Source organism: Salmo trutta, chromosome 26, assembly GCF_901001165.1.
Source record: "Salmo trutta chromosome 26, fSalTru1.1, whole genome shotgun sequence".
Classification (NCBI taxonomy): domain Eukaryota; kingdom Metazoa; phylum Chordata; class Actinopteri; order Salmoniformes; family Salmonidae; genus Salmo; species Salmo trutta.
In genome coordinates this window covers 26307997-26335767 of record NC_042982.1, presented here as the reverse complement: position 1 = coordinate 26335767, position 27771 = coordinate 26307997, and the positions used below count along the sequence as shown (strand labels likewise).

Here is a 27771-nt window from a genome sequence, read left to right as displayed (position 1 = left end):
AGGAAGCCTATTCATTGTCACCAAGTTCCAACTACACCTGCAAAACCAAGCGAGATGATCATATCATTGGCTTGATAGTAAGAATTCAAGATGACACTGAAAAAAGTCTATATGATTATCAAACCTGCATAGGACTGATGGTGAAAACCCAGATGTGTCAGTAAACAATAACACGTTTTTCTATTTGGATAACAACAGTTCGGTTACTCAGCGATTGTGTGGAAAACCCCGAAGGGAATTTGAGTGGGTCTCGGTATGATTCGAGGGTGGGACTTAAATCCGGCAAGTGCATATTCCTTCCTCCTTGGACTCACTATAAGCCCAGGTACAGCATCAGTGCATTGAGTCTGTCTACCGCTGAACTGTCACAGCCAACTAGCCTACAGAGCGTACCACTCAACAAACCTGCAGAAAGTTTCACTCACAACACGGTAAGTTTATACTCTTACCAATTTTACAAATCCAGTAGATATATGTTGGTAGATAATAATGTTGTTTACATATACATAGGAGAAACAACAGGAGTGTGATGTGTCGGGTTGTAAAGCTCGCTTTGAAGTGCAGTCGCGTTTCCCGTGAGGAATGCTGTTGAAGCGTGAATGAACCGTGCAATCTGGTGCATTTTGAATTAAACGGAGAAGACCGCGTTTATTTGATCAAACGTACATCAAAATAGTTGAATAGTTAATAGTTGAAAAAAATGTTAATTACAGCTTAATAATATTTGTGGTATATCTGCATTGATATGCAATAGCATATCACGTGCGTCTCTGTTTGGATTCTCTGCTGTGCCATTGGCCATTGACCCAGTCATTTGGAAAATATGTTTATATAAAATGTTTTACCTCACAATAAACCTTGCATTGAATGCAAACTATTGGTGTCCTAATGTAATTTTGTGACTTTGGCTGCATATATTTATGATATATATTTTTCTATTGTAGTCAATTACAACAGTTATCACTTGACAATGATAAAGTATTTGTGATGTGTGCTATATAAGGCATACATTCGAAGCTACTTGTCCCTACCCACGTTGTCTGTCAGCTCTCCTCTCAGCTGGGTTCCTGTTCCCCGTCTGTTGATGTTTCTACTAGTAAACACATGATAATGAGATGCCCAAAGTGAGTGGGAGGGAAGGAAGGAGAGTGGGAGGGAGGGACAGAGGAGGGGGAGGTAAGGGGGGGGGTGTAGTGTGACTTAACATGTTCAGCCCTGAATATTGAAAAAGCTGCCTCATATAAATGTCCAAATATGGCGACACACTAGCAACTGAATTCATTATAATCTTGACTGGGATGTTGTAGGCTAGAATTTAGTATCTGTTATTGCATTGTTGTCCATGCTAATTTTTGTATTTTATTTTTTCCCCATGCAAAGAGGAAATGATCAAGTTGTTATTCATTAAAGATCCTCTATTTCTAAACCCATTTCCATCAAGTGATTATGTAATTTAAAGTCAACATTGCAAAAAGGAAGAATTATCACAATGTTGTTTTGGATGTCTGCATTAGATGTTACACAGGGCAGTTTGGGGTGGTGCCACTCTATGTAGAACTGTGGTGACAGCTTATTGTAGTCACACAGTGTAAACAGTGTGTGATTGATAGGGGCTCCGCCTCGGTTGTTTGTATGCTGATCCCTTCCACAGGCCTGCTGCTCCATCCAGACCCCAGGATGAGTTACTACATGGATCCAGTTTCCTCCTACTCGACCCTTCACCCCTGTGACCATCTGGGCGCGATGGTAAGACTCCGACCACCATAAATCACACTCCCGTTACAGCCTGTGGACGGGCTCGCTAGCTACCTACCACATGCCACGGTGTAGGAGGAGTATGCAAGTGTGTGTTAGCAATGCACCTCTGGATTCCATCAACCTACTGCAACACTAGAGCGTTGTTAAGTTTACTATAAAAAATCGGCACTTTATTTGTTGTTAAAAAAATGCTGCTATCAGTTCTTCATTCTAGACCACTATGGACCAGAGGTGAATGTAAGGTAGACATTGTCTTGGGAGGCTGCAGTGGAATAAGAGATGGACAACGAAGACCAAGGTCTGAAACCAATAGTTTCAATCAACTCTGCTCTGCAAAACAATTATTACCTCCTAACCATATCGGCAGTAAATGCTTTGACGTGGGGGCCCAACCATCACTGAGTCTATTTGGAGTCATGCAGAGCACCCTCACAGAAAAACACTTTACCATGTAATACCTTCTTGATGTGCCATAGAGCAGGTTATTTAGGCTATTTGTAAACACAGTCTTTTTAACACCATCCAAATGAAAGGACCATATGAATACAGCCTGTCAGATCACAGGAATCAGGGACATTGGGATTCCTGTCAGGTGAGCTCTGAAAGGTGAAGGCCGGGAAGCGCTGGCAGAAATGTTCCCATTTGTATGCAGAATGCAGCCCTGTTAGACAAAGAGGACGAGGTCACATGCAAATATCAACCCAACCTGGCTCTGGTACAAAACATAGAGGGATAAAGCTCCCTCGCCCCTAATTGGCTCAGGTGGTTCTGCATGCCTTTGAAATTTAGATTACTGTACCCGAGGCTGACGTGGTCAAAAGGTGAACCTAGGTTGCCACAGCTTTTCCTATGAATTGACATGTATTAGTAGAGAAAGGTCCTCTGATTTCCCCGCCCTCTGCCTTTGTGATTTTCCATGTTATTCTGGATGCAAAGAGGTTGTTTATGTGAAAGAAATGGCCAAGGTTTCTTCCATGTTTTGTGACCATGTCCTGTAAAATGAGACTGTGGAAGAGGCTGTAGTTGAATTGCCCCTGACTCTCATACTTTCACATATCAGATGTGTGGCCTCAAAGGTTCATCCACACAAGGGATGGAGGACTCATGGCAACCTACTTTTGCTGGTCCTCCAATATCACTTTGGTGGTTGATGTATTTGATACCATTCCACCTATTCCGCTCCAGCCATTACCATGAGCCCGTCCTCCCCAATTAAGGTGCTACCAACCTCCTGTGCTTAACAGTGCCGATACGACTGCCCCCTTCCCCTGGCTATCACTCCCCTCTCCCTGCCAGACTGGACTGATAGTGCCGTCATCGGCCCACGTACCCCCTAGAGACTTCACTAGATTAGACTCCACTCCACAGTCCCCTCTCACTAGTAGCTGGCTGTAAAGCTGACAGCCTACTGATAAACCCGGCATCGCTTTAACAAGAGTCCTTATCAGATGGGCAGTCATTCAGGTACCCTGATCTGAGGTCTCTACTCCTAGCCATGCCTGTTGTGAAGACCGACCAGCCAGTAGTCAGTTAAGTGGCGAGGTTACAGGAGCCACCACTATTGTCCCTATGGTGAGCTGATAGAGCTGATAGATGGAAACTGCTACTGTAGAGGCTCCTATGCTTCTTGCTACTGGTGATCACATCCCTGCCAGGTATGCATCAGATATCACTTTCAGAGGGTCACCAGAGTATGATCACCCATTTCTTGAAGTAGTGCATCAGAACTACATCATGTTCCATGTGCTTGCTTAGTGCGATTTTGAGTCAATGGAAAATGTTCTCAGAATAGTCCTGACCCGTTATCTACTCTCCTGCTATTTCTTGTATCCACATACGTACAGTTTCCTATATGGTCCTCCTCCCAACTACTCATTCACTTTGGACTTCCCCTCAGTCCAATCTGAGGGGACAACAGATTGAAACAAAGATAAACCTATTGAATCAAATTTAGCCTTCGTTTTATCTGTACTGAAAGCATAAAACAAAACCATCTCCACTCCAAAATAGTATTTTTTAAACTCTAGCTTGGTCTCTTCCCCCCTTACAATCGAGCTCATTGATATTCTTACAGTAACTCAGTAAACCTTTTACTCACATGTACAGTAAGCAAACACAGTTTGAAAGTAAACAAAATGTGAGGTTAAGATATACTGCATCTGTGCCTTGCTGTTGCTGTGCAGTAGGAACCAGGTTAGGGTTGGGAGATATATCATCTTTTAAGGTATGGATCCACACACCGGTATGGATTTTTACAGTACTAAATACCGTAAATTCCGGACTATAAGCCACAACTTTTTTCCCAGCTTTGAACCTCGCGGCTGAAACAATGACGCGGCTAATATATGGATTTTTCCCGCTTTCAATTTTTTCTCCTCCAAAAAAACACAATCTGTGACGTGCTCAGTTTTTTGGCGGCATGAAGCTTTCATTAGACCAATGAAATTGCCGAACGGGTTAAGGTCAAACAACTTTTTTGTTTACTGTTTAGATTAAATCGAGCGCTCTCAAACTTCCCATCATTCTGATTACGATAGTCATTTTGTCACCCTCATCATTGCAAAGACACGGAGAAATGCATATGATGCAGCTTTCAAGTTGAAGACGATTGATCTGGCTGTTGGAAAAGGAAATAGAGCTGCTGCACGGGAGCTTGGTCTTAATGAGTCGATGATAAGACGTTGGAAACAGCAGCGTGAGGAATTGACTCAGTGCAAAAAGACAACTAAAGCTTACTGCTAATTTTTTATTTTTTGTTACAAGCCGTGTTTCGTTAAAGCCTATTTATTTTTGTTACAAGCCGTGTTTCGTTAAAGCCTATTTATTTTTGTTACAAGCCGTGTTTCGTTAAAGCCTGTGTAAAGTTCATTTGTTTCAATGTACCGGTAGGCACCTGCGGCTTATAGACAAGTGCAGCTTATTTATGTTCAAAATAATACTTATTTAAAAATTCAGTGGGTGCGGCTTATATTCAGGTGCGCTTAATAATCCGGAAATTACGGTATAAAGGTAATTTATTACATTGTTAAATAAATGAAAAGTTCTACAAATTGGACTACTTCATTGTCAGGTTTGTCCTAGTTTGGTTGAGTATAAAACTATCATAATGGAGAAAGCTCATTAAAACTACTTAGAATTAATTTGTTGCCATCCTAAGGTCATGCACTACTCATAAAACATTTAAAACATATTATTCAGAAACATAAAATACCACCATGCTGTCAAAAATAAGAAACATATTGTGATATAATATTTTGGGCCATATTGCCCAGACCTAGACCATTTCCAGGCTCAGTTAGTTAACCCCCTGTTTTGTGTTGCCTTTACAGAGGCAGAGTGGAGGAGTGGCTATGGGACCACTGACCCAGCTCCCTGGCATGGTGGTTCACCCCCAGCAGCAGCAGCACTACCCCCCATCCAGAACCTTTTACCCCCAGGACATCACCCTGCAGGAGGTCCCCAATGGACACGACCTCGTACCCACAGGTAGGAGCCAAAGTAAGCCTCTGACTAAGAACAAATCCTACAGAACACAGTTGTTTGCCTGTTCGATCAGGTCACTGTACTTAATACAGTGAATTAAGCAAGCAAAGTGAAATCTGCCTTTTAAATTTCTCAAAGGATTACATGGATTGCCTCATATAAACGGAAACTAGATTGGGGTAAAATGGAACTGAGATTGGGGGTGAAAGAGATTGTTCATTGTGGATTAAGTGTTCACTGCAAACAAATTACTTTGAGTGGAGAGGGGTGGCAAATGAACTGTGACTCACATACAGGCACACACACACCTCATCCCCACATCTTACATGGACACACACACACACACACACACACACACACACACACACACACACACACACACACACACACACACACACACACACACACACACACACACACACACACACACACACACACCAGTCCAGGCAGTCCGTCTTGCTCCAGAGTGCTGCATACAGAGCGGCCGGCTGAGCAGCCCCGGGCCCCCCTGTGGGTCTCCTCCCTGGGGACCATGGTGACGTTGACCCCAGGGCCGATGCCTTTACCAGATGCCTCCTCCTCTCCTCCTCTGGGGACCTCCACATGCCCCGCATTTTTCTGCCTGCACTCTGTTTTTTTCTGCCGTTTATTTTAAACTGGAACATTCCTCCCAGTGCATTGCCTCTGTTTGACTCTGGCCTCCCTCTTTCTTAAGAGTGATTTATTCAGGGGACTGGGACACACGCCATGGGGGATTGGGGGGGTGGTGCTTAGGCCAGGCACCAGCTTTCTTCCGTCTCCTCCCAGGCTGGATGCAGGGGCACAGGGGAAAAGAGGACAAAAGGACAGCCGTCTTTTTCCCAAGCCTCTGGTTCCCCCCGGGGGATAAGGTCGGGGTTGGATCTGATGGGATTTGCTGATGTTTGTTGCTGGAGACACACTCCTTTGGAGCCTCCAGTGGTTCCAGCGCTAAACCGTTGACATAAACATTATCACATGGAAAAAAACGACCTCCAGTTGACCCCCTCTCCCTCATGATGGTGATCAAGCAAACCACTGCCGTTCATTCGTCTGCGCAATGCAACCACCTGTAGACGCAATTAGAGTAATTTGGTGACCGCACAGAGTGTTATATACATGTTGTTGCTGTCATTGAAGTGTAGCCTCCCAGTGTATGGAGCTGAAACCTCCTAACCAGTAACCCTTGACATACTCCACTTCCTAAAACCGTTGATCTGACCTATATGTTTCTTAACCACAGTCGTTCCAGGTCATCTCAATAACCTGTTGAGAAAACCAACTATATAGTAAGGATAGAAGTGAAGAAGTCTTCTTTGGCTGTCTGTGCCACCAGCAAACGTGCTCTTCCTTTCCTGAAGCCACGCTTTACCGTGTGTGTAAGTTTGGCCTGAGACCACTCCTACACCTTGCTTAGCTTTGAACACATTTGCGTGTGCTTCCCTTTCATATTTTACAGCCCAAGTCACTGCGCACAATTAATTGGCAACATATTTCTGCTATTGAATATTTTGCCAGCTATTACATGTTTCCTTTCGTGGAACCAATGCAATTAAACACAGATACCACCTCAACTGCTGTTGAGTCACGCTAACATTATGGAAAATGACTGCCTGTGTGTCAGTATCCACCTAGAATGTCCAATACAGTATACAACTTGTGAAGAACCTCTTTGTGTTTCACTATGTATACGGCCAATAGAAACTGCCCTGGTTCTCTTTCATAGAAATGACAGCTATAATATCAGCACAGGTGCACTGAGTACTGGGGCCGGTAATGAAAATGTTCTCTACTTTTTATAGAGGACCACAACTTAAAGTTTGAAAGACTGAGCTCCTAACACAGTACTGTAACACCCTTTTAGTTTACATCGCTTGGATTTATAGCTTGTTGCTACAGTAACTGTGAGAGACCTGAGAGCTGATGTGGTGAAGGGATGTTGTATGTTAAAGGGCCTTTGCATGTTTGGCCCTGAGCCCACTGTCACACAGAGCTTCCAGACGTCCGCCATACCATGGCACTGTTTACAATAACCCCCCTCTCACCTTCCTCTCTTTTCCACTCATCTCCTTTCCAGTCCTCTCTGCTCCACTCTTCTCTTCTCCACTCCTCTCTTCTCCACTCACAGAAACCTAGACACTCTCACACCGCTGGGTCTGATCATAAACACCCACTTAGAGATTCATGATGTGTGTGCTGCACAGTCTCACTGAAACCCAGAAACACACAGACACACATACACACACACTTTACTTCCGGTAGTCGCTCACACCCCACATAGTCATTCATTAAATTCACACCAGTTCTCTGGCATGTATTGTATTACTGTATCCTCCCATTCAGTAAAAAGCCCACTTCCACACACATCCACTCCCAGGCACTCAGGATCTCACTGTACATTTAAACATCCACTCCCATTTAGAACACAGCTGTGATATGGAACCCAGGGACCATTGGTCTGGGTTTTATTTTACGTGATTTAACAGCTGGATAGTAGGGAGGGGGGATGGTCACAGGGCCAGGGCTGGGGGTGGTGGGTTGGAGGGAGGGAGGGAGGGAGGGAGGGAGGGAGGGAGGAGGAGAGTAAAGGAGTAAAGGAGGGGAGGGGGGAGAGATTGGGGACAGGGGGGTGGGCGTCTTCGCCTCTGATGAGGGGCACGTCCTCACGGGCGCAGGCCTATTTATTTTTTCTAAGAGTAAACAAGCAGCCTGCGGGGGTCTGGAGGTTATGGGAAAGGAGGAAACAGCGATGCTAATCAGGCCGAAGCACACTTCCCCCAACAATAAAACAAAATGAGGGGAAAAAAGAGAGACAACTCTGAAGCAGAGGGTCGCAGCGCAGCCCCACTTCGCTAGGCTATGTTTTTGTGAGTGGTTGTAGTAGTGACATTGGCTTTGTTTGTAGTGATAGCTGATAAGCTGGCATTGGGTCGGGGATGGCACAGCCATTAGGCATATGTAAAAATTGTTCCCTAGAGAGCCTCTGTACATAGCTGCATAGACCAGTTCTGGTAAGGGTAAGTGGGGTCAGTTCCTCTACGGTGACTAACGAGTGACCACATATACAGAACATTCAGTCCTCAAGGACATACAGTACCATCATGGGAAGAGGTGATGCAACTAATGCCAGCTCATCGGAAAGGTGGAACATGTGGGTATGATCCAAGAAAAGACCTCTATTGTAAAAATGCTATTATGTGGCTTAGTAATACCTACTGTCATTATACCCTTATGAGTGTGTCAGGACTGAACAATGTGTCAGTGTAGATAACGGGTAATGAGTATATTGTTATTACCATAATGGTATCATAATCATATCACATTTGGTATAGTGTGAGCTTTTATAGTCAACCAATGAATCCATCTAGTGATGTTAACACTATATTGTAATGCAGACCAGCTTCTAATTAACAGGCTGTAGTCTAACTGGGGATACGAGGGGCTTTCCTTTAGCTGCGGGGGGTGGTGGAGCTTCATCAGTGAGCTCTCTCTCTTTCTGTGAAAGAGAAGGATGGAGGGATGGAAAGAAGGAGGGAGACCTGGGAGGCTCAGAGACTCCGGGGGAGGGGGGGGTAATTTAATTATTTGCACAATGGAGTGATGGGGGGCACGTGGTGGCGCTAATGGAGGAAGAGACGTCCTTTTTAGTGAAGGCAATTGTTCAGAAAGAGCTGAGGGAGGCCCAGAACCACCCCCAGCATACTCACTCAAACACACACACAGTCGCGCACATTCTCACACACACACACACACACACACACACACACACACACACACACACACACACACACACACACACACACACATACACACACACGCACACGCACACACGCACACAGCCTGTGGTCCTGTCCCTACTCGAGGCCTATGATCTCAGCAGAACTGCATCCAGCTTATGGCATCCCCAGACGGCTAAGAGACCAGGGCCCACAAGGATCCCACTGTCTCGTTAGTGTGTGTGAGTGTATGTGTGGTGTGCTGTGTGTGTGGGTGTGGGTGTGTGTGTGTGTGTGTGTGTGTGTGTGTGTGTGTGTGTGTGTGTGTGTGTGTGTGTGTGTGTGTGTGTGTGTGTGTGTGTGTGTGTGTGTGTGTGTGTGTGTGTGTGACAGTTAACCCCTGGTAGCAGCAGCAGGGCCTTTCAGCTAGCTAACTGTCAGTTAACCTCTGGTAGCAGCAGTAGGTCCTTTCAGCTAGCTAGCTGTCAATTAACCCCTGGCAGCAGCAGGTGCACCAGTTATATGTCTGGATTAAGGAGAAGCAGGCAGCCATAACAGATGTGCCTGAGGAGCAGCTTTGCTTTAGCTATAGCTGCTAAACTGCAATGCTATTGCATGAACCCCTAACTGTCAAAACCATGGCAACAGCATTTGCCAGGTAAAGAAGCTAGACATTGAAACCCAAGTGCACATGTTGCCTGATCAGTGGGAGATGATGGTGGTGCTGCTCAGTCTCATGGGAGGGCTGTCACTTACACGTACAATGACATGTACAGATGTTTTCATTTCCATATCTATTCTTCCTGTAACTGTACAATGTATACATTACAGTACAAAGACCAGTGACTAATGTATTTGGGAAAGGGAAACCTAGTCAGTGGTACAACTGAAATATGTCTTCTGCATTTAACCCAACCCCTCTGAATCAGAGAGGTGCTGGGGGCTGCCTCAATCAACATCCACAGCACCCAGGGAACAGTGGGTTAACTGCCTTGCTCAAGGGCAGAACAACAGATTTTTACCTTGGATTCAATCCAGCAACCTTTCAATGACTGGCCCAACACTCTAATCACTAGGCTACCTGACGTGGTAGTATCCAGGAAACTGCATGTTTGGGTAAATAACAATAGCCCTAGTTCTTACAAATGTAGGATCTTCATTTGAGGCAGTTTGCTACAGGAGGAAAATAATCCTGCAGCAACAGGAAATGTGAATGATTATGTGGATTACAATTAATGGACATTTTTGTTGGGGTTGATACATTTTTCGTAAATTTCAAACTTCAGAAGCCTTTTTAAACCTCAAATGCACTACAAGTTGTACATTTCCTGAATTTCACTCCTGCAAATTAAGATCCTACATCTGTACCTGGCTTTTGTAATGATAGTGTTTTATTTATTTTAATATTTCCTCTCAGATTCTGTCTTTGAAGTGTTTTAGTAAAGGGAGACCCAGCTCTTATTCACTCTGTTGTAACCCTCATGGAAATGAGTTTAGCAGGTCAGAAAGATAATACTGAATGAAAACTAGGGTGTATCAACCAAGTAGAAAATGGGTACATCAGTCTACCTGCACTTATATGTGTCTGTGGAGCTCTCAAAACATTAAACAGAAGTTTATATTCAACTTGACCTATTTGCAGAACTTAGTAAGTTTCAAGCTAATATATTAAGTACATAGATACATTAATACCCACTTTAAATGTTCACCATTAACACATGGATGATACATATAAGGGAGCGAGAGGGGGCATAACGCACCCCCATTGAAAAGGCCACTCTGCTAGCTCCAGTCCAGATATTAGTCAGCAACGCTATTAGTCTTAATGGCTGTCCTCAGGCACAAAGGATCTGGGCTGTCCTTTTAAGAGTAGATACAAGGAGCTCATTAAGCCAAAACAAAGAGGGGCAGTGAGAGGGAGAGAGAGGAGAGTGACTGACTGAAATGAATTGAAAGGTACCCCTCCCACCCTCTTGACGGCCCCTTGTGATGAGCAGTGAGACCGCAGAGGCCACACGACATCTCTGCCTGGCATTTCCACTACGGCTGATCTGTCAAGTGAAACATTATCCAGGTTCGCTAATGGAGACGGTGAAAGATTTCTATTTAAAAATCCATACATGATCAATACCCCTGGCTCCCCTACCTCCCAATCCCATTTGGAGGTATACTGTAGCTACGTACATGCATAATCATGTTGCCTTGCATATTAGGATGGACCATATTGACTTATCTAGCTAACCATGTTATTTTGTGTATGCAGACCTGTGTAGATTGGATGCTGATACACTTGCTAAATCCAATGTCACTGTATTGTTTGTTTGAGGAATTAATTACACAGCTCAAAAACAATGAAATGATTGGACTTTAGCTGTCTACTTCTACCAGTAATATTGTCTTGGACAGACCATCTTACTGTTGTCAACATCGCTAGGTTCCACTAAAGAAGCAAAGAGACCTGCATGTGACAATTGCAATGACAATCTGTTGCCATGGCAGGTAATTTCCATATGGTTGTCTTTGTTCCAAGTGGAGCACCAGCACTCTTTCACTCTTGCTCATATATTCAGTCATTTTCCTACAAGAGGCAGAACTAAATCTTGATTCAATTTTTGAAATAACACGCTGCTTGTCCCTCATCGGAGTAGCCTAAAAAACGGACTAACACATAAAAAGTAGCTTATAGATAAAACAGTAACCCTTACAAATCAAATTAGCTGTGATGGCCATGATGACTGGGGCCCCAATTTGATTTGTGTCGATAAAGAGCCAATAGATCCATTTATTTTGAATTCTCTGTGTCCACTGAGCAGTGGCGATTTTAGCATTTATATCTTGGTGGGGCAAACTCCCCCCAAATAATGTTTTTATACATGCCAGGAAATCCACTACACAACACAACACTAAACAATACATGAATTGCACTATAACGGTGACAAACAGTGCCCACAAACTGTTGGGGCCTACATAAAGCTGTCCCAACAGCAGAGTCCCAACAGCAGTCCCAACACCTTACCACTGCTACACCTGGATATTAGCAGAGCCTTGTCTGGCAGTGAAACTGTTCATTCAGCCTTGTTGTGCTGTGCTCACTTGAACAGGAAGGTGGTGCGGCGGCCCTTCGTAGGCTAATTTTGTCATCAAACTTCATAATGAAAGTCTGGCATTCTCTGGATTTATGGGGTTTTCAAGACAACTGGGAACTCGGAAAAAAACAAGGTTGAATCATGACGTCAGTGATCTTCAGGTCAAAGCTCTAGAAAGAGGCCCGAGAATCCCGACTTGGAATTCTGAGTTGGATGCTCTTTTTTTTCAGAGTTCCCAGTTGTCTTGAACTCACTGAAGTATGAGAGTTCCCGGTTCCAAGTTTCCAGTTGTTTTGAACGCAGCATAAGTCATGCTGGATTGACAACTTGGCCAATGTTGAATGTTTATCCTTTCAAGCTTGGGAAAAAGACCCCTAAACCCAGACTTGGACCACGCACCCACTCCACTGAATAGCAGGCTAGTGATTTCTTTGCAATGCTTGCAGTTAGCCATTGATTCCTTCCAAACCACTCATTGTTGCAATTTCAAACTTGTGTAATGTTTACGTCCAATGGCCGATGAGCACCAATACGTTTTATGTATAATTTCTCTTCATATGACAAGGATTAAAAATAAATTGCCAGTAGTAGCTTGCTAGCTAAGATTTTGAAAGTATGATGTTGACATAATCAGTCCAATCAAAGCAACGGTAGATATAACGTGATTAGACATAATTTTATATGTGGCCAATGACCATGAGCCTTCTTGGATGGGCACTTCTAATGTAACCCTGCCATAGCAGCACCCAAGGGGCTTACATTTTCGAGCTCTCCCCATAGATTTTGCGGTGGTGTAGTGTCCCAATGAGTGATAGAACACTAAGCCAATCACAGGTGCAAATACAGAATATTACCAACCCCTATGCTCCATATGTTCTGCTGGCTGCCCAATCACCACAGAAAGCACTGAGCTAGGCTGAAACACCTGTTTGTATGGATGCTTTATTAACTCAATGATAAAACATTTTTATATTGTTTGCAAACTGATATGTGACACATATTAGTGCCAAAATAACATGCAAAACAGGGACAACATTTTTTAAATAATATATATATTTTGTGGCGGGGGGGGGGGGGCAAAATAGGCTCTGCCCCACTTGCCCTGAATGACGGGTCGCCACTGCCACTGATTGATTTTGGATATGTTTCAAGTTTCAGCAGCATCAAATCCTGTGCATTCTCCCAAGACGTCATCCCTTTTCAAAAGCCTAAGAGGCAGTTCTGTAAAAAGACAGGCTAGGTTTTTATTGATCAGTACAAGGTGAACAGGAAATACTCTGAGGTGTTTATGAGGACGCTTGGACCCTTGGAGTTGGACACAGATGGTCACCTTAGCCTGAAATGCTTGCTACAGTGCCTTCAGAAAGTATTCAGACCCCTTGAATTTTTCCACATTTTGTTAAGTTACAGCCTTATTTTAAAATTGATTAAATTGTTTTTTTCCCTCATCAATCTACACACAATACCCCATAATGACAAAGCAAAAACAGGTTTTTAGAAATGTTTGCTCATTTATATTAAAGAAAAAAACTGAAATATCACATTTACACAAGTATTCAGACCCTTTACTCAGTACTTTGTTGAAGCACCTTTTGCAGCGATTACAGCATCGAGTCTTCTTGGGTATGACGGTAAAAGCTTGGCACACCTGTACAGTACTTAGGGAGTTTAACCCATTCTTCTCTGCAGATTCTCTCAAGCTTTGTCAGGTTGGATGGAGAGCTTTGCTGCACAGCTATTTTCAGGTCTCTCCAGAGATATCCGATCGGGTTCAAGTCCACGCTCTGGCTGGGCCACTCAAGGACATTCAGAGACTTGTCCCGAAGCCACTCCTGCGTTGTCTTGACTGTGTGCTTAGGGTCGTTGTCCTGTTGGAAGGTGAACCTTCGCCCCAGTCTGAGGTCCTGAGCGCTCTGGAGCAGGTTTTCATCAAGGGTCTCTCTGTACTTTGCTCCGTTCATCTTTCCTCGATCTTGACTAGTCTCCCAGTCCCTGCTGCTGAAAAATATCCCCACAGCATGGTTCTAGCAACACCATGCTTCACCGTAGGGATGGTGCCAGGTTTACTCCAGATGTGTCGCTTGGCATTCCAGTCAAAGAGTTACATTTTGGGTTAGTCAGACCAGAGAATCTTGTTTCTCATGGTCTGAGAGTCTTTAGGTGCCTTTTGGCAAACTGCAAGCGGGCTGTCATGTACCTTTTACTGAGGAGTGGCTTCCATCTGGCCACTCTACCATAAAGGCCTGATTGGTGGAGTGTTGCAGAGATGGTTGTCCTTCTGGAAAGTTCTCCCATCTCTGAGGAGTGGCTTCCATCTGGCCACTCTACCATAAAGGCCTGATTGATGGAGTGTTGCAGAGATGGTTGTCCTTCTGGAATGTTCTCCCATCTCCACAGAGGAACTCTAGAGCTCTGTCAGAATGACCATCGGGTTCTTAGTCAAATCCCTGTCCAAGGCCCTTCTCCCCTGATTGCTCAGTTTGGCCGGGCAGCTAGCTCTAGGGACAGTCTTGGTGGTTCCAAACTTCTTCCATTTAAGAATGATGGAGGCCACTCTGTTCTTGGGGATCTTCAAAACCCTTCCCCAGATCTGTGCCTCAACACAATCCTGTCTTGGAGCTCAACAGACAATGTGTTCGACCTCATGGCGTGGTTTTTGCTCTGACATGCACTGTCAACGGTGGGAACTTACATAGACAAGTGTGTGCCTTTCCAAATCATATCCAATCAATTGAATTTACCACAGGTGGACCCCAATGAAGTTGGAGAAACATCTCAAGGATGATCAATGGAAACAGGATGCATGTGAGCTCAATTTCGAGTCTCATAGCAAAGGGTCTGAATACTTATGTAAATAAGGTATTCCTGTTTTTCCTTTTTATACATTTGCAAACATTTTGAAAAACCTGTTTTCGCTTTGTCATTACGGCGTATTGTGTGTAGATTGCTAAGGATTTTTATTTATTTAATCAATATTAGAATAAGGATGTAACGTAACAAAATGTGGAAAAAGTCAAGGGGTCTGCATACTTTCTGAAGGCACTATACTGGTCTGTATACTTGTCTATCAGACGCTAAGTAACCCTCCCTCACCTTTCTTTTAACTTGTGCCTTAGGGTGACAGTGAGACGTTTCAGAAACAATGGGAATTGTATAGGGTTATTGACTCACTGTATTAGGTATCTGGATAATATCTCTATCTGGATAATTATGTAATTTGTTCAATATTGTAATTGAGGACCTTCTTATAATGTTTCAGAAAAGTTGCCTTATGGGTGAGTCTTTGACATTAGGGTTATAGAACATGGATGAACTTCTGTGGGCCTATTGTTGTGTGTGTAAAATCTGTAAACAAAACGAATCTCTTAATACAAGAAATAGCCTAACTAATCAGCTGTCCAAAATAGCCTACTATCAGCCTCCGAATTGGACTAATTTGCGGGAACATGCGGATGATTGATTCTCATAGAAAGACAGCAGGCAAGAATGTAATTGAATTGTGAATCACTGGTGGAGTTCGTTTGCATGGCCCGATGCTCCGGTATGTTGGGGATTTCACTTAAAGGCCAATGGAATGGTGTAAAATGAGAACTCTGCTTACCCGGGGAACCGGGCCATGCAAAACGAGTTTGACCACTGGCGGTAGAAACGCCGCCCCTTCAGATGCCGGTGGTACATTTAGGCTCCACGGAGGGAACAACACAACCTCTTTCGTACTGCTCAGTCAGAGCGACAGAAACGCCCTGACGGAGATAGATAGAGGGAGGGAATGAGTGAGTGTGTGAGAGAGAGAGAGAGAGAGAGCGACAGAGAGAGAGAGCGACAGAGAGAGAGAGAGAGAGAGAGAGAGAGAGAGAGAGAGAGAGAGAGAGAGAGAGAGAGAGTGTAGCGGACAGAGAGCGATTGAAAGAGAAGTTTGTAGCCTACTGGATACATTTTGGTGGAGATAAATTGAAGCGGGAGGACAGGAAAAACGCAATATTGTTTTTGAGTAAATCAAAACTTTATTGGACGGCAAGGGAAGAAAGCAATTTTTTATAAATTATCACGGAATTATTGTGTTAGAGAGAGAGACAAAATTGATCATCCCGTTATCGAACAAATTGATCTGATGATCATGACGGCAGCTGTCGATATGAAACCGACATTAACCATCATAAAGTCTGAAAGAATGGACGGTGAGTAAAGAAACTTTTGTATTTTGACATATAACATTGTAATTACAGTTGCCTATGATCCCTCCGTATGTTTCATGTTGTGTGGCGCATAGCGGCTTGCATTTAAAACTCGGGTCAACTTTTGTAAGGCAAATGCCATCCTATGTAGTGCAACATGTATCAGTGGAGGTAATAAGTATTTCCCTATGATAAAGCCATCATTTAGCCTAACGGGATATGTCCGTGTCCTATCGCGTCTTCACAATTGTTGTGCATGCAAAACATTCATTTGTTTATTGTGTAAATGTTTGTGGATCCAGACAGTTGTTCTGGATAAAATAAGGGACAAGGGGAAATACATTATTAGTCTTATGCAATTTAGTCTAAATGGAATCCCCGTTTACATAATTGTATTTCTTAATCGTCAGTCTCATGTTCTCAACATACCGGTCTAATGCTCTGTGTCACACGGCTAGACTGTAAGCTAAAGCTGCAGCTGCTGAACCCTGCATTAGACTGACAATCATATTTCATGGATGAAGAGTTCATTTATGAGGAGGCATGATTTAATACATTAAAAAAACAGGCGTATGTGACCAACAAAATTTGATTTGATTTGAAGAGTTAATTTACGAGGAGTCATGATTTAACTATTTAACCTATATGAAAACTTAGTTAAACTATGGCAATGAACATGAGACTAAAGCAAGCAGTATGACATTGTGCCTACTAGTGTTTGAAAAGTTCCTGTGTGTTTAAAAAAATGATGTTCATTTGACAGTTGACACTTCTACTCAGTCATAAAAGGTTTGTTAATTTGAACACATTATTTATGGAGCTGTACAGTAGCCTTGTGCCTTTAGTATGTGCCTTTGGTTTTCAAATGAGTTCCCTCTCTAGAGAGTCAGCCTTCTCTTTCATGCTGAGTAGATCTTGCCTTGCCGGGGCACCTACTATCATAGTCCCATCTCCCTCCCTGGCCACCCAGAGTAGCCCCAGTCCAGGGAGGGGGGTGTCATATCAGGCATGCTGCTGTCTGCATGGGAAACCACCACTGGTGCCCAGTCATCAGTACTACCCCTCTCCTTTCCCCCTCTCCTCTCCTCCTCGTGCTGAGTGGTTTAGCCAGAGTCTCAAGAGAACCAGAGGCAGACGGGGTTGATGAGTGTGCAGGCCTGAAGGCTGGATATCCTGCCTGTTGCCCGTAAGGCCAGGTCATGGTTGCACTGGGCTGGGGCATGGAGTGCAAGCCCACATAACACAGTGTTTGAGTCTGTATTTAGAATTCAGTGGTTTCATTCCCTTCAAAGTGACTCTGTTCTTTTACATTCAGAGTCAGGTTGATTTCACTCTTTCTTCCTTCATTAAGAGGGCTGACTGGGCTTTAATAGCTAACATTAGGCTAATATTCAAATCTCTACGTTTATGGCTTCAGAAGTGTGCCAGCTGTTAAGGTGGCAAAGGCTTGAGACGTCATGGAAACATGATACATACACTTCTCCGTAACCCGTTATGCAGAAAAATAGGAAGAAAGTGTAATGACTCCTTGAGGTGAAGCACCTCGCGTGCGCACGTACACACACACACACACACACACACACACACACACACACACACACACACACACACACACACACACACACACACACACAAACACACACACACACACTCATGGTAACGCACTCATATCAAAAAGTTGCTGATAGCTGCAGTGGGGTTGCCAAAACATACCGCTATCTTGCAAAGCCATTTCGCAATGCTAGCTTCCTCTGCCGACCGTGTGTGCTGGGGTCAGGCTGTAGCTGTCAAGACTCTCTACATCAGACATACACATTACATCTACTCCTTCCCCGTTTCCGTGTAGCTAGCTTCTCTCACTGTAAATAGGACAGTAGACCAGTGGCCCACTGATGAAGTGAACCCTTCCTGCTCCTTCTGATCAAAAGAGGAAATTGCGATGTTCCCCCGTGGCTGAGTTATACTGAGTAGGCATGACAGAACATGACAGGATCTTTGTGAATGGTGGAAAGGGTTAAGTGAGCTATAGTGATGATACCTAGGCAGAGGATTTTGTTATTCTCTATCTATGTGCACACACACACACACACACACACACACACACACACACACACACACACACACACACACACACACACACACACACACACACACACACACACACACACACACACACACACACACACACACACACACACACACACACACACACACACACTCTCAAATCAAATGTATTTATAAAGCCCTTTTTACATCAGCAGATGTCACAAAGTGTTATACAGAAACCCAGCCTAAATCCCCAAACAGCAAGCAATGCAGATGTAAGATCACGGTGGCTGGGAAAAACTCCCTAGAAACGCAGGAACGTAGGAAGAAACCTAAAGAAGAACCAGGGTCTGAGGGGTGGCCAGTCCTCTTCTGGCTGTGCAGGGTGGAGATTATAAGAGTACATGGCCATTAAGGCCAGATTGTTCTTCAAGATGTTCAAACATTCATAGATGACCAACAGGGTCAAGTAATAATCACAATGGTTGTAGAGGGTGCAACGCACGCGCACATATACACACACACACACACACACACACACACACACACACACACACACACACACACACACACACACACACACACACACACACACACACACACACACACACAGCAAGACAATAGGATTAAGTGGTTGGAGTACATCTCATTGTCTTGTTTATTTTTCTATCTTTGTGAAGGTGAAGTGAGTGTCAGTTTACTGAAGCTTTTTTCACTATATCCCACTGAGATAATTTATTTTAAGTGCCTACAGACTGTGGAGGTTAGGGGTGATCCCAAACAAAGCTGTTTATATACCAAAAAGCAGGTTCCTGGGTGTTACTGTATAAGTACTGACATAGTAGATCCTTCATTCCCTCACAGAAGTCAGATTTTTGGGGAATTTGAAATGAGTAGCGTCAATGATATATTGGGAAATACAAGTGAAAGATTTCTACAAGCAAGTGAATACTTGGCAATAAAGTGCTGCTATATTGAATTTGATTTGACTGTAAGCCCAGTCCAGTGTAGAGCATGGTGCAGTAGCTGATTACTCAGTTTATCAAGTAGCCATAACAAAACGATAAAGCTAAGGAGTGGAGCTGCGAATGCTAAGATAAGTCCGATTCCTTCTGAAGATGGAGGGTGTTGGATTGCAAAATAACAGGGCCCCTTTTTCTGATTTCAAAAGAATGTAGCTCATGGCTTCTTTACAGTACTGTACTTACACTATTCCTACCACTCTGTATCGTGTATAAGGACATGTGCTTTCCTGTACTGACTGAGTCCTCCCTGCATGGTCTAGGATCCCTCTCTCTCTGTTCTGCAGGTCTGCAGGTCAGGGTTCATTGACTGAGAGGAATGTGTGTGGCAGGCAGGCCTGCTGGGTGCGAGTCTCCCTTTTATCCGGTTAAGACGCGGCTGCTTGTCTTAACTGGCATGCTGCACTACCGGGCCGGGCGGCTACACTCAGGGCCCCCTATGCCATCACATACCCATGTCACATACAGCCAGCCAGGGTCCACAACGGGCCAGGTGCCAGAGGCTGACGCCCGACTGTCCCTCCCCATTTTGGTGCCTGTTGGCATGGTGAGGAGTGTTTTCCTTCTGGGCAGGGTGGCTTAAATAAGCATGTGTCAGCTGAGGGCTGGTTTGACAGTGTCAGCACTCCTTCAGTAGTGCTGTGTAAAATGCAAAATGTGCCCGTGTTTGAGCCCGCCTGGCCGTTTGGCAGCTGTGCAAATAGCGGTGGGGCGATTCAGCCTCCTCTGATGTGGGTTGGCGCTGCTGGACCCAACAGAACAAACAGGTATGCAGAAGTCCATTTCACTTTGCCGAATCAAGCAATGGCCAACCAGGATGTTCGATCCAAAGCACTTTTTGGTGTCTGGTATTTGGTGCTTTGCCCATAGTAATTAGACAGTTTTTAGCTAAACAATGTCTCCATGATGCCAGGCTGCTGTTGTGCCCAGTGGGCACTGAATGCCCAGTCTCCTGAATGGGCCTCAGACTCATCCCATGTGGGGCAGATGTTTCAAAGGCTGGGCTGTTGGTAGAATGGTTGTCTATGAAGAGCAATACTTTACTACTGGCCACAATGACCCAGTGTCTCTGCTGTGAATGGGCTATGATGTCACCCTATAATATCATTAAATGGGTATCTCCTCCCTCCTCCTTCTCCTCCTTCATTCATTCATTCATCTCTCTGACCGTAGTCTTGCCCTGTTAATCTGTGAAATGTTATCGTGCGTGGGCAATATCGGCATGTCTCTCTTGTGACTACACGCATTAATTTTGCCTTTCAGAACTTAGTCATATAAAAGTAGGCGTGCTACCTTGTGATACATCAGTGTGCTAAATAGTAAGCATATGTGGAGAGAGAGCGCAAGAAAGGCATTTGAAGGTGTGGCACATACTGTAAGATGTGCTGAAAGCGTAGGCATGTGTGGAATCGGGTTGAAAAATGTATTTGGTTGTACTCTAAATCTTTTTGAAGTCCTATAACGGTATGTGAACTTCTTGAAAGATGATTTCTTTAGACCTTGTCAAAAACAGAGTAGATTCATCTCTTGGAGTGTAGCCTTCACCAATAAGCCTTCTCGAGACGCCAACCAAAACAAAGAAACAGCATGTCCACGAGTTAGGAAAGAAGAAGTAACAAGCTTGAAGGTTTTTTACAGCCTCCCCCCTCTCATTCCTCCTCTCCCCCTCTCCTTCCTCTTTTCCATCCCCTCTGTGGGCCACATGAGCATCTCTCAGTCTAACATCACCTCAGGCCTTGATGTGGCGTCGGTCTGTCTCATCCCAGCCATCTGTCAGTCTCTGCTAATCCCTGAGTCACAGCACCCGCCACACCACCGCGTGCCACCGGCTGCCTCCTGCCGCCACAGGCCCTTCCTCTCCCCATTACTCTACATTACTGTGCTGACTGGGAGAGCTAACTGGTGGGCTCCACGCTGCCTCACCAAACCATAGCTATGTCTGGAGGTGTGGCCAACCACCTCCCACACGTCCCACCATTCCCTGTGTGTTGCACTACATGTATTTCTGTCCCATACTGCTGTTTTACAGTTCCTCATCGGGAGGTTGTTTGCCCAGAGTAAACGATGCTTTGTCTGGTATAGACATCAATCTGGTGTCCTCCGAGGACGGCCCAGTCTTTTGCTTACGGCCAGTGGCGCAGATTTTCCTAATTCCCTTTTGTATGCATTTTCGGTTTTCTGCAGACCACCTGTTTTTGGAGTCAGCATGTGGGCTGCTTTTGTAATCAGGCTAGTAGTGAACGTCCCATGAGCCACAGACTGCGCTTTAATGTATGTCAACCCTACTACATCAGAGGGGTATTGACAAGCAGGTCTGCTCTCCTTAGCAGAGAACAATAAGGAAAGCTGTGGCGAGGGAGGAGAGCTGTATGATGTAGGTGAGACTCTGTGGCGCTCTCACGTCGAGTCGGGCCTCAGTGATGCAGGCACAGTCAAATCGGAGGCACATGTGCTCTGCTCTGGCACCCCAAGGAAGAGAGGTTGGGGTTGGGGCTCAGGCTGTGGTTGGTTGGTTGGGAGTTGGGTGTTTGTAACAGCTGGATGCCTTAGCATTTTTATTTATTTATTTCACCTTTATTTAACCAGGTAGGCCAGTTGAGAACAAGTTCTCATTTACAGCTGCGACCTGGCTCCTTCTCTCTCTTTCTTCATATCTGCATATTTTGGATGTAGTGAGTGGTCTGGCCTGGCAATCTCCAGACTGAGTGTTGCTAATAACAGTTACTGTGGGCATCTGGAGGAGTCCCAAGGGCCCATCCTAATGAGAACTTGTCTTTGACACCGTTCACTTCCACCACTAAAGAGCTGCTGGGACACAGTCCACTGGCAGTTTCTCATAAAACCACATTAAGAGGTCTCTCTACGTGCTCCTGCCTCAACACTCAGACCTCAGACTCCAGTGTGTTTTTATGGGAACCTCTGAGGAATAAATTACAAATGGTGAGTAAATGACAACATTCTTTTAGAAAGCCTAATTTCTTGCGTCATGTTTACTCACGTCAAGAGGAACACAATGTTAAGTCCAGTCATTCTTTGACAGTGTGAGTCACATCTACTCAATGTTTTGCCTATACCTGCATTTGGATGAGTGTGTGAGTGAGTGTAAGGGTTTGTACGCTTGCGTGCATATTTTCCATGAGTTGCTGTTATCTCTTACACATCATTTGATCAGCACACACACAGCTATATCTCTCTGAAGTGTTGCATTGCATCAAAAAACACCTATATTGAGATAGAGGTAAAAAAAGTAACCAGACGTTTGATATGTTGTACAAACACTAATTTCAACTCGAAAACAACACTGTTCCATCCAAAATAGAGAGTAATTCAACTATTTGACCTCCAACCATTTTCTAAGGGGGCCACAGCTATTTTCGGTCACACTAAAGGCACACAAGAAAGCTGTGAGAAACACATTAGTGATTGTAAAACACCAGAGGAATGTATGGTACGCAACATGAAAACAATGTGGTCTGCAGGGAATTTATTTATCCACTATCCATCTGTCGCCCATGCTTTAGAATGTGCAGAGTGCATTAAGCTGTGTGATGTAGAATTGTATCCATGGCTCATAGTGTTTGTGTGCGTAGAATGTCACAAAGAGAACTGTTGAATGAATGAATATTCCATTAATATGACATATTCCCCCTACTTTCAGTCGGTATCGCTTCCCGCCATATTACAGAATGGTGTCAGGAAACTGTACTCACGGAATGTTGCAGTATAGACTGAAAAGGGGCCAGGCACGGTGGGTTTGTTAGAAGAATGCAAGCGAGCAGGTAAACTGTTTGTCAGATATTTTGTGTGTTTGCTTTAACGCCTAAACAGTTCCCTCAGAGCATCCTCTGTGTGTTTACAGCAGGGCTGGGGCCAGGGAAAGATGCTACATGCCGCTAATCTCACACCACCTGCTCTGCTCTCTAGCATGTACTCTAACAGCTAACCAGAGCCCTGGTTAACTCACAAACAACATAGAACAGACTTCTCCTGCTTTTATCCCTTGTTCCTTGCCTTGGGTGGATTGGAGGGTTGTGAAATGCTGAAATGTGTTGTAGGTGTTTTTCATAGAGAGTTGGGGCATTGCACAATCTGTGTATGTAGTTTTGCAGAGTGAGACATTTTGTAACCCAGTCGTCACTTCTATTTTGAAGACGCATAAAACCATCTGCTCTTTCTCTATGATTGAAGCATTGAGTGTATGATCGTGAGCAGCATAGATGGTGACCATGAGCCATTAGTAAGAGCTTTGTCTCAGTTTTATCCCTTCTGCAGAAAGCAGGGAATTTCCACCGGCTTTCAAGAGAAATACACTCCACCAGGCATAGACAGCGATCAATTGAAAAAGGCAGCTAATGTTATCACGCAAGAACTAAGACTGGTAAACAATATGGAGTTAATGCACTTACTACACATCAGAAACTAATGTGATTTCAAAGATAGAGACGAGAGAGAAAGAGAGAAGAGCAGCTATGGGGCATTAGTCTCTGTTAGCATCAGAGTGGTGCTCCTTGAGAGCTATGTGTTTTGTTGTAAAGAGAGACAGACAGACTGAAGAGTAGCTATAGGTCTGGTCAACAGTAGTAGTAGCCACGGGTCTGGTCAACAGTAGTAGTAGCTATAGGTCTGGTCAACAGTAGTAGTAGCTATAGGTCTGGTCAACAGTAGTAGTAGTTACGGGTCTGGTCAACAGTAGTAGTAGCTATAGGTCTGGTCAACAGTAGTAGTAGTTACAGGTCTGGTCAACAGTAGTAGTAGTTACAGGTCTGGTGAACAGTAGTAGTAGTTACGGGTCTGGTCAACAGTAGTAGTAGTTATAGTAGTATTTACAGGTCTGGTCAACAGTAGTAGTAGTTACAGGTCTGGTCAACAGTGGTAGTAGTTATAGTCATATTTACAGGTCTGGTCAACAGTAGTAGTAGTTTCAGGTCTGGTCAACAGTAGTAGTAGTTACAGGTCTGGTCAACAGTGGTAGTAGTTACAGGTCTGGTCAACAGTAGTAGTAGTTACAGGTCTGGTCAACAGTAGTAGTAGTTACAGGTCTGGTCAACAGTAGTAGTAGTTACAGGTCTGGTCAACAGTGGTAGTAGTTACAAGTCTGGTCAACAGTAGTAGTAGTTACAGGTCTGGTCAACAGTAGTAGTAGTTACAGGTCTGGTCAACAGTGGTAGTAGTTACAGGTCTGGTCAACAGTAGTAGTAGTTACAGGTCTGGTCAACAGTAGTAGTAGTTACGGGTCTGGTCAACAGTAGTAGTAGTTACAGGTCTGGTCAACAGTAGTAGTAGTTACAGGTCTGGTCAACAGTAGTAGTAGTTACTGGTCTGGTCAACAGTAGTAGTAGTTACAGGTCTGGTCAACAGTAGTAGTAGTTACTGGTCTGGTCAACAGTAGTAGTAGTTACAGGTCTGGTCAACAGTAGTAGTAGTTACAGGTCTGGTCAACAGTAGTAGTAGTTACAGGTCTGGTCAACAGTAGTAGTAGTTACAGGTCTTGTCAACAGTAGTAGTAGTTACAGGTCTGGTCAACAGTAGTAGTAGTTACAGGTCTTGTCAACAGTAGTAGTAGTTACAGGTCTGGTCAACAGTAGTTGTAGTTACAGGTCTGGTCAACAGTAGTAGTAGTTACGGGTCTGGTCAACAGTAGTAGTAGTTACAGGTCTGGTCAACAGTAGTAGTAGTTACAGGTCTGGTCAACAGTAGTAGTAGTTACGGGTCTGGTCAACAGTAGTAGTAGTTACAGGTCTGGTCAACAGTAGTAGTAGTTACAGGTCTGGTCAACAGTAGTAGAAGTTACAGGTCTGGTCAACAGTAGCAGTAGTTACGGGTCTGGTCAACAGTAGTAGTAGTTACAGGTCTGGTCAACAGTAGTAGTTATATTTGTAGTTATGGGTCTGGTCAACAGTAGTAGTAGTTACAGGTCTGGTCAACCGTAGTAGTAGTTATAGTAGTATTTACAGGTCTGGTCAACAGTAGTAGTAGTTATAGTAGTAGTTACAGGTCTGGTCAACAGTAGTAGTAGTTACAGGTCTGGTCAACAGTAGTAGTAGTTACAGGTCTGGTCAACAGTAGTAGTTATATTTGTAGTTATGGGTCTGGTCAATAGTAGTAGTAGTTACAAGTCTGGTCAACAGTAGTAGTAGTTACGGGTCTGGTCAACAGTAGTAGTAGTTTCAGGTCTGGTCAACAGTAGTAGTAGTTACAGGTCTGGTCAACAGTAGTAGTAGTTACGGGTCTGGTCAACAGTAGTAGTAGTTATAGTAGTATTTACAGGTCTGGTCAACAGTAGTAGTAGTTACAGGTCTGGTCAACAGTAGTAGTAGTTACGGGTCTGGTCAACAGTAGTAGTAGTTTCAGGTCTGGTCAACAGTAGTAGTAGTTACAGGTCTGGTCAACAGTAGTAGTTGTTACAGGTCTGGTCAACAGCAGTAGTAGTTACGGGTCTGGTCAACAGTAGTAGTAGTTACAGGTCTGGTCAACAGTAGTAGTAGTTTCAGGTCTGGTCAACAGTAGTAGTTATAGTTGTAGTTATGGGTCTGGTCAACAGTAGTAGTAGTTACAGGTCTGGTCAACAGTAGTAGTTATAGTTGTAGTTATGGGTCTGGTCAACGGTAGTAGTAGTCACAGGGCTGGTCAACATTAGTAGTATTTTTTATTTTTTTTATTTTATTTCACCTTTATTTAACCAGTTAGGCTAGTTGAGAACAAGTTCTCATTTGCAACTGCGACCTGGCCAAGATAAAGCAAAGCAGTTCGACACATACAAGAACACAGAGTTACACATGGAATAAACAAACATATAATCAATAATACAGTAGAAAAAGTCTATATACAGCATTTGCAAATGAGGTAGTATGCAATAAATAGGCCATGGTGGCGAAGTAATTACAATATAGCAATTAAACACTGGAATGGTAGAATGTGCAGAAGATGAATGTGTAAGTAGAGATACTGGGGTGCAAAGGAGCAAGATAAATAAATAAATACAGTATGGGGATGAGGTAGGTGGATGGGCTATTTACAGATGGGCTATGTACAGGTGTAGTGATCTGTTAGCTGCTCTGACAGCTGGTGCTTAAAGCTAGTGAGGGAGATAAGTCTCCAGTCTCCAGTGATTTTTGCAGTTTGTTGCAGTCATTGGCAGCAGAGAACTGGAAGGAGAGGCGGCCAAAGGAATAATTGGCTTTGGGGGTGACCAGTGAGATATACCTGCTGGAGAGTGTGCTACGGGTGGGTGCTGCTATGGTGACCAGTGAGCTGAGATAAGGTGGGGCTTTACCTAGCAGAGACTTGTAGATGACCTGGAGCCAGTGGGTTTGGCGATGAGTATGAAGCGAGGGCCAGCCAACGAGAGCATACAGGTCACAGTGGTTGGTAGTATATGGGGCTTTGGTGACAAAACTGATGGCACTGTGATAGACTGCATCCAATTTGTTGAGTAGAGTGTTAGAGGCTATTTTGTAAATGACATCTCCGAAGTCGAGGATCGGTAGGATGGTCAGTTTTACGAGGGTATGTTTGGCAGCATGGGTGAAGGATGCTTTGTTGCGAAATAGGATGCCAATTCTAGATTTAATTTTGGATTGGAGATGTTTAATGTGAGTCTGGAAGGAGAGTTTACAGTCTAACCAGACACCTAGGTTTTTGTAGTTGTCCACATATTCTAAGTCAGAACAGTCCAGAGTAGTGATGCTGGACGGGCGGGCAGGTGCGGGCAGCAATCGGTTGAAGAGCATGCATTTAGTTTTACTTGCATTTAAGAGCAGTTGGAGGCCATGGAAGGAGACTTGTATGGCATTGAAGCTCATCTGGAGGATAGTTAACAGTGTCCAAAGAAGAGCCAGAAGTTTACAGAATGGTGTTGTCTGCGTAGAGGACATTCAAAGAGTCACCAGCAGCAAGAGCGACATCATTGATGTATACAGAGAAGAGAGTCGCCCCGAGAATTGAACCCTGTTGCACCCCCATAGAGACTGCCAGAGGTTCGGACGACAGACCCTCCGATTTGACATGCTGAACTCTATCAGAGAAGTATTTGGTCAACCATGCGTGGCAATCATTTGATAAACCAAGGCTGTTGAGTCTGCCAATAAGTATGTTGTGATTGACAGAGTCGAAAGCCTTAGCCAGGTCGATGAATATGGCTGCATAGTAATGTCTCTTATTGATGGCGGTTATGATATCGTTTAGGACCTTGAGCGTGTCTGAGGTGCACCCATGACCAGCTCTGAAACCAGATTGCATAGCGGAGAAGGTACGGTGGGATTCGAAATGGTCCGTAATCTGTTTGTTAACTTTGCCTTCGAAGACCTTAGAAAGGCAGAGTAGGACAGATATAGGTCTGTAGCAGTTTGGGTCTAGAGTGTCTCCCCCTTTGAAGAGGGGGATGACCGCGGCAGCTTTCCAATCTTTGGGAATCTCAGACGATACGAAAGAGAGGTTGAACAGGCTAGTAATAGGGGTTGCAACAATT

At 44.2% G+C, this 27771-nt stretch overlaps 1 protein-coding gene across 3 annotated transcripts in view; it reads left to right on the top strand.

Annotated features, from left to right (window-relative positions):
- The first annotated feature begins 339 nt into the window (after positions 1-339).
- LOC115163536 (protein C-ets-1) overlaps positions 340-27771 on the top strand; it is a 47323-nt gene continuing 19891 nt past the window's right edge. Inside the window, exons 1-3 of one of the 3 annotated variants that reach the window (XM_029715520.1) lie at positions 340-431; positions 1652-1746; positions 5088-5244. In XM_029715520.1, the coding sequence (XP_029571380.1) occupies positions 1678-1746; positions 5088-5244 (226 nt within the window). In that variant the 5' untranslated portion in view covers positions 340-431; positions 1652-1677. Of the gene's footprint in view, positions 432-1651; positions 1747-5087; positions 5257-15730; positions 16240-27771 lie in introns of those variants that run through there. The other 2 variants (XM_029715519.1, XM_029715521.1) reach the window with 2 other exon arrangements.